Below are 7,798 nucleotides of genomic sequence, written 5' to 3' on the forward strand. Positions count from 1 at the left end.
ATCTTGAGACCACATGTTCTCTTATGTGACTTAATCATAAGATGGCTTATCATGTGTTTGGTAATATTAAAAGCTCTTAAGCTAGATTTAAATAACTGGTATTTATTTATAAGTGAAAAGAGTCAGCTGAATCAGCTTTTATTGCTAATTATTTCAGCCATATGTGGTAGGATTTCATCTGTGTGATTTTCCTTTTAAGCTCCTCTTTTTACATGCAGATAAAAATAAACACCAGCAGATGTCACTCAGTGTGTATATGTGGGTGATTTTTGCAGCTCAAAACCCTGCCCCACAGAGCCACTGAACAGACACACTATTGTACAAAAGAAAAGAGATTTTATTCACATTTTTTTTTCCCTTTTATTCGTTACAGAGGAAAGGAGAGGAAGATTCCAGTCTCTGGATTCAAGACAGCTTATGGAAAAAAAGGTGATTTGTTAGTTGCAAGAAGGAGAGGAGGGAAAAAAAAATCGAAGACTTGAATGTTTTCTTTCGCCCCTTTCTCTCCTCTCCAACTTTTTTAAAATTTTTAACTTTTCAAGGAAATTAAGTTGCCATCTCTTTAAGAAGACAGCTTTTTTCATCTAACCTGCAAATACTCCCTCCCCACCTCCTCTACTCAGAAGGACATCTTCAAAATTTGGAATGAAGTCCTCATGCTTGGTGTGCCCCTCCAAATAGTAACCATTTCCTCTCAGGTAGTGAGGGAAGCAGAGGGTTCACGATTCATTCACACTAAAGCACCTTAGAGGCTGGCGTGACAGGCCACACAGAGATGAAGAGGTGAGAAGACAGACGCTGTTTGCATGGAAAGAGAGGTTGGAAATGATGTCAGAGGATAATTTTATTGAGCATCATCCTTATTCCCCATAAGCAAACATAGACATCCCACGGGCATCAGTCATCTCATGTGTCAGTGTGACAAGTCTTTGGTTTAAACGTGAGCGGCTGAGCACCTGGGTTTACACAGAAGGTGAGTGGGAAGGAAGAGGAGGAAAGAAAAGGACAGGGAAGGCAGAATAGCAAAGGGATTGTTGTCTTTCTTGTCTTCTAGCTTTCTCTTTACTCCTCTTTCTCCTCTCCGTGTGTGATGACGTAGCAGATGTTCTTGTAGTCTACGTTGCCAGCAACATCTGGGGGGAAGGCGGCCCACATGTTCTTAATCTGAGGGAGAAAAGCAAGTTTGGAAAATCATCACACTTGAGTTCAAGATGCATTTCGTGGATTTTTTTTCCTGAGCAATAAAGGGGAGACCTGTCCCAAACATATGAAGAAATAGATTCTCTTCACGACAATCAATAAGGATGCTCCAATATCTTGATCAAGAACAGCACTTGGAACTTTCTTCTGTTAAATTATGAAATCTAACTATTTGATTAAAAAAAATAAAAACACGGAACAAGAATTCAGTGTTTCTGTTACATAAAGATAAACTGAGTAACAGTGTACAATAACAAGACTAAAGGGCCAGTGTGCCAAAATGTGGAGTTACTGATTTTACCTCCTCCTTGGAGAACCTGTCGCACTGAGTGGTCAAGAGCTCCTCAAGGCTGGAATAGGTGAAGAAAAAAAAGATTTAAAATTGGAATTCTTTCCAATTGGACCAACATATATGTGATAATAAAGATTGTTTTAAATGTCCTCACAATTCCTTCTTGATGGTTCCAGTACCCTCGGGGTCCAGGACCTTGAAGGAGCTAAGAATAACGTCCTCGGGATCAGCACCTGGTGACAATAGCAGACAATGTTAGCAACAAATTAAGCAAACATTAGTTTAATGGTGTAGTTGAGTGAATTAATTTCTTTTTTGCTTTTTATATTGATAAAAAAGCAATATGTGAATTACATGTTAAAAGCTTTTCATATGAAACTGCTTAAAAAGGAACTAGTGTAGCAGTTACTTTCCACTACTGCTGACAGACTTCCCTTTAGCTCCAGTGTAATATAAATCATTTGGTGAAAATGTTATTCTCACCCTTCAGCTTCTCTCCGAACATGGTGAGAAAGACGGTGAAGTTGATTGGGCCGCTGGCCTCCTTGATCATGGCCTCCAGCTCCTCATTCTTCACGTTCAGCTGGCCTGCACAGCATGGAAATTCAGAGCATGATGAGAGAGCGTGAAGCAAATATTAACACGCTTTATCAGTATAAATGTGTTCCATCAGGACTCACCCATTGAGGCCAGCACGTCCCTCAAGTCATCTTTGCTGATGATACCATCTCTGTTCTGGTCAATGATTGTGAAAGCCTGGAAAGAAAAGGCTGGGTTTATTATTGGAAGGAAACACTTGGGACAGATGCAGTCTGTGTGGGTGAATGGAGTTAGGTCTCTAGGCTTTTATGAACTCCTGTCAATGGTTTGTTCAATAAATTGGCAGCCGATAAGAATCTTTAACACAAATTGTGATATAGGGTACTGTGTTAGAAAGAGGCTACCGCAAAAAGTCAGACCTAGCCTTAGTGGCCTTTAGCTTTAGGTGGGCAGGAGGGAGTGTTTAATTTGGGAAAGTATCATTAGGGTACAGCTGTCTGATCTACTCTGCATCTTACAACCATGAAACTTAAGATGACCTCATGGACTTGGATTTGAACTTCACTCACTGACCTTTCTCATCACCTTCTCTCCTTGCTTTCCTGTTGCTTACTCTCACACACACACACGCTTAAGCTGATAGATACAAATACATCTCGCTGCCTGCTGACTTTCCATTTGTGCAATGTGCTAAGAACATCCTAATCATAATTACATGTGTTTCCTATGTGGCACTCAAGAAGCCTGTATCACTTATCGGGGGAGAAATGTTTCTTCTATTTGGAGCTTATATCACTTAGCAACACATTGAAATCCCAGACACCATCATAATTCGGACTCATAACAGTGTGCTCTTCCATAATCAAATCTCCCTGACCTTAAGAAATTCTGACACACAATTTTAACTCTTTACTTTTACACTTTTTTTCTTTGCTCTTTGCCTTTTCTTTCTAATCTTATCAAATCTTCAGTAGGGTCTGAAACGTAAACCTTTAAAAATATAATATGCCCCCAAAGGAGTCCAACATCTTTGTTTTTCTTTTCTGCATTATAACACAGTAGTTAGTTTGTTCTTACTTGGCATCCCAGCCTTCAGCCAGCTGTGACAGCTGAGGGCGGGGGGGGTCAGAGGTGGCCAAAATATGGAATGCTTCAGATGGTGTTGAAATTTCAGAGCTGCTCCTAACGACATTCTTATGCTTATTAAACTGTCAGTGGAGAAGTGGAAGCATGCAAAATAGCAACTGCTGTGAAAACAGACCCGAGAGTCGCTAAAGCAAACTCTAATTCTGCACAGATTTGGAATCTGGAGCTATTTAAATATCTTTGACAGCTAATCAGCGGTTGTCAAATGCTTCCTGGGGGTTCAGCCATGAATGATGCTTATGGAGTGGGAAAGGCAGCCTCCAGAAGGGATGTAGACAACCTCACCTCTTTGTACTCCTGAATCTGGCTCTGCTCAAACATGGAGAACACGTTGGAGGAGCCGCTGTCTCCTGCTGCCTGCCTCCTCTTGGCCTTCTTTGGTGCCTGGATGACAAACACAAGAGCAAAATTTTTAAATTAATCTGGGATGCTAATGAGTTCTGTACAAGTGCTGTACTAAACCTGTTTGATTGGTCTAGTAAAGGCCCTGATTGAAAACCATTGCCCTGTCAGATTGCTACTCAGGTTCAGGTTCAGGTGCATCTCTCAAGCTAGTCCAAATATGTGATAGTTTCCAATTTATGCTTGTTACATTTTATAAAAGTTAATTTAGCTCTACAAAACTGATCAGCTTGACACACAATCTATCTAGAAACTCATACAGTCTAATAGTAACAACGCATTAGAATCAAAGCCTCCTTACAAATGCATTACCAAGACCCCAGTTCTCCAAAAAATACACAGAAAAAACCAAAATTTATCTACTGGAATTTCTATTTCAAGCTTGGACCAAAAAAAAAAAAAAAGTTAATCCATAGAGTTGGTTTATCCTGTAGATAATTCCACCACCATCACTGTGCAGAGATGTGAGAAGCCTGGTACTCACCATCTTGAGACGGTTTGAGCTGAGGTTTGGGTGATCAAGAAAGGGAAGACAGTGTGTGTGAAGCCGCGTTATACGTTTATCCCCGGGGGCTTATATACTTCTCCGGCAGACAAATCTAACTTTAGCCACAGCCTCAAGTTTGGATGGGAATAAAAAAGAGAGAGAGAGAGAGTGTGTGTGTGTGTGTGTGTGTGTGTGTGTGTGTGTGTGTGTGTGTGTGTGTGTGTATGTGTGTGTGTGTGTGTGTGTGTGTATGTGTGTGTGTGTGTGTGTGTAAGTGAGAGAGAGAGAGAGAAAGAGAGCGAGAGCGAGAGGATGGTTAAGCATGAAGTGAAGGCAAAAGTGAAGGAGACAGAATGGTGGGAATGGGTATCACCTTACAGGAGATCAAAAATAGACTCAGGAGTCTTGGAATTAAGTAAACCTGATATCTGAGGGACCATGTTGCAGGTTTGCAGTCCCACGTGGACTAATAAGGACATTCGGGACATAGATACTTGTTGGACCACTGGACACTATCTCTCCACCCTCCTTCTGTCCACCTCCATCTGCTTGCAGAAAGGCGCAGTGGCCACTCTGACTTTATTTTTGGTTTGTGATGTCCATTTGCGATATTACAGTCTGAGATACAAGCATTCTATATGCTCAGCAACTTATGGAGCTCTTACCCTGGATGTGCACAGCTCTGCTTTCTTTTTTTAAGTGACGATGCTGATGTCAAATTTGGGATTTTCCCATGGACGTTATGATGACAGGAGCTTATTAGGAGGATCAGACGTAGTACTACATAAAAACATACAGTCATTACTAAAATTAATCACAGCAAGAAATGTATAATCAATGTTTTTTGCTTTATCCACACATTGAAATACTTTAGAATAGCTGTAGAAAACTAATAATATATCTTTGGATGTGCATGCTTACAGACTTACATACAGTATCTATTCCTATTTTACCCCTGCCCTTTCTTGATGCATTAATGTAAATGCAAACTGGTCTCTATTTTATAAATAACTTTATTTAAAAAAAATAAAACTTTATTTTTTCCTGTCTCTTTCTTAGTCTTTTCAAACCCTTCTAGTTCTGTTCCATATTGATGAAATGGGACATTAATTAAACTGAATTTAATAATGATGATAAAGTGCAAACATGGAAAGTTTTATTAACTTATCCATTCAATAATCTCATCTTTTAAGAATTAAAATATTAGTACAAAGAATTTAAACACAGCTGTTAGGAATGCAGATTAACATCAGCATTAATCAATCATTGTTCATATTTTTCCATCACTGGGGTCATCCTTGGTCTAACTGTCATTAACATCATTGTCTTTGACTGTAAAGCATAACAACAATGAGGCATAAAAAGGAAAAAAAAAATAATTAAAGCATCATAACTTTTAAAAATAATTAGGATTAAACTTCTATAATCAGAATATGCTGCTGATTATACTGTAGGTTACAGATATACAGACCGTGATGAATGAAAATTAGTGTCAAAACAGCAATGTACAAAAATACACCCTTATAAATAAAAGTCTGTATTCTGAAAGTACTTTGGTACTTTGAAATAAATATATTCTATAGTATCAAAATATTCTTAAATTGTTCACAAAACTTTGATCCTAAAGAAAAATTGCCTCTAAGTCTGACATTATGTAACATGTGGCTTAATTAGATTGTTAATACCCATGGAGGGATTATTTTAACTTTATTTAACTTTTAATATTTAACTTTTTTAATTGAACTAATCATAGACTTTATTTTCATAAGCCAAAAGTGTTGCACACCATTAATTTAATCTTTAACCTTGTACATTTACATAATGTTTCTTAATTTAATAAAATTTTCTTTGCTGAAGCGAGTAGTTAAAACCACAGCTGAGAATGAGGCCGTAAAATTACAATGCTTCCCTTTTAGAAGCAGAAAGGAAAATTAGGCAGTAATGTATAAAAGGTACTTTTGTAACTCAGAGTTGGTCTTTTGTGAAAATATGTGTTTTCTTATTTTTCTTTCCTGTTTCATTTGTGTGTTTGTTTTTGGTGGTAACATGCCAGACAAGATAATCTCTGTCTGAGGCTCTGCTGTCTCATCAGAGGTGTGTGTTTTCCGATTGGTCCCAGTCAAGAACATTTTCCCAACTGTTTGCCCCCCTCTTGCGCCGTCTACCCCTCAGGCTCCCCCCTTAAATATAAGGGGATTACTTGGCAGGGTGATGGCAGCAGACATTCCCAGAAGAGCATAAAAGGGACAGCTGAGGGTGACCAAAATAGCTAAATAAACCTAACAGTCTGTCAACGCGCCAACCCCCCCAAAGGCAAAATACTTTCCTTCATTTGTTCTTTCAGGTTTTATATCCAAATCTGCTTCACAGATAATCTGTTTTCATTTCATTAATCAGATACATTTCTTTTTGTTCTCTGGCCGAGACTGTTTGAAACACAAACAGTCTCGCTTATCTTCCCTTCAGCCACTGATGAGTCACATCTCTGCTTTTTACTGGTTTCCAGTCCCTCAGTAATCTGAATTTGGCAGACATTTGTTTTTATTGGACAAGGTCTGACTGTCAGTGTTTACCTTGTCTTCCTGTTGACCTTTGATATCTGGTTCACTAGACCATCAGCATCTTGTTGCAGGAATGATATGTATCACACCACATGCTGTCAATTTTTACTTTTAAGAGTATAATGTGGATAAGATTTGCCTATATTTCATTTATTCTGTATCCTTCAGGCCACCAATTAACCAGTTAACCTAGCATGCATGTCTTTGGACTGCGGGAGGAAACGACACCTGGCACAGAGAGAACATGCTGATTCCACACAGAAAGGCCTCAGCCAGTGAAAAGATTCAAATGAGGAACCCTCTTACTGTGAGGTGACAGTGCTAATACAGCACAGCTGTGCTGTCTGTATTAAACACCACTTTAATTCTGTCTTTTAACTTTGGAAGGAGTTCTTCTGCTTCTTAATCTGCTTTCACATTAATCATTTGGTGCTTTTAAATTTTGAGATTTATTTAAATAATTAAGATCCTGGAAGTTAGAGAAAACACACAAGCAAGTCCATAGTTTGCACTATTTCTAGTATTAAGATATTGTAACCATCATATATTCTTTAACCACCAATCCAGCTGTTTTGGTTTATCATGTTTCTTTCTGCCATTGTGTAAGTTTGCCCCCTTTTTTTTCATAGATTGTTTATTATTTTATTATGATTGAAAATGGCAATGAAAACTTTTGGCTTCCTCTTAGAGTTTCCTTCTGAAAGGGCAAAATCCTGATTCAAACTCCACCTTCTGTAAGAAACAAAGAAATCAAAGTTGTTTCTTTAAATTTGCCCTTCTCTTTCACCATGAGGCTCAAGCACATTTAAATATATATATATAAATGAGAATAAACTACAGCATCTCTAACTCTTCACAGATGTGTCGGCTGCTGCAGTTTACTGACTTCACCCTCATCACAATGTGTTTACATGCTGGTGTGGCAAGGGCATGTTTCAATACAGATGTGTGTGTACATTGCAGGCGGCTGCGCCGTAATGTGAGACATCTCACCACGCTTCTGAGAAGCCATCTATCACATTCTGGATGATTGGTATGTATGTCCGTAGGGTCTGGAATGTGGAGAAGCTCCCAGCTTGACCTATGGGGAAGACGGTGTTAAGAAACCGGAGTAACATGGGGGACACTAGAGTTTGTAAGTCACACTGTGTGTTTGATTACCTTCCAGTC

The 7,798-nt window shown here is 38.8% G+C and overlaps 1 protein-coding gene across 1 annotated transcript; it reads right to left on the bottom strand.

Moving 5' to 3' along the window:
* Positions 1-831: 831 nt before the first annotated feature.
* On the bottom strand, positions 832-4,172 carry mylpfa (myosin light chain, phosphorylatable, fast skeletal muscle a). The gene is made up of 7 exons (XM_030736457.1): positions 4,065-4,172; positions 3,464-3,562; positions 2,173-2,248; positions 1,976-2,080; positions 1,647-1,725; positions 1,502-1,550; positions 832-1,164 (listed from the first exon to the last, which is right to left on the bottom strand). Exons 1-7 carry the CDS (start codon positions 4,065-4,067, stop codon positions 1,063-1,065), a joined length of 513 nt encoding a protein of 170 aa, XP_030592317.1. The 5' UTR covers positions 4,068-4,172; the 3' UTR covers positions 832-1,062.
* Between the last annotated feature and the right edge of the window lie 3,626 nt (positions 4,173-7,798).

This window comes from Archocentrus centrarchus, chromosome 8 (assembly GCF_007364275.1).
Source record: "Archocentrus centrarchus isolate MPI-CPG fArcCen1 chromosome 8, fArcCen1, whole genome shotgun sequence".
Lineage (NCBI taxonomy): Eukaryota > Metazoa > Chordata > Actinopteri > Cichliformes > Cichlidae > Archocentrus > Archocentrus centrarchus.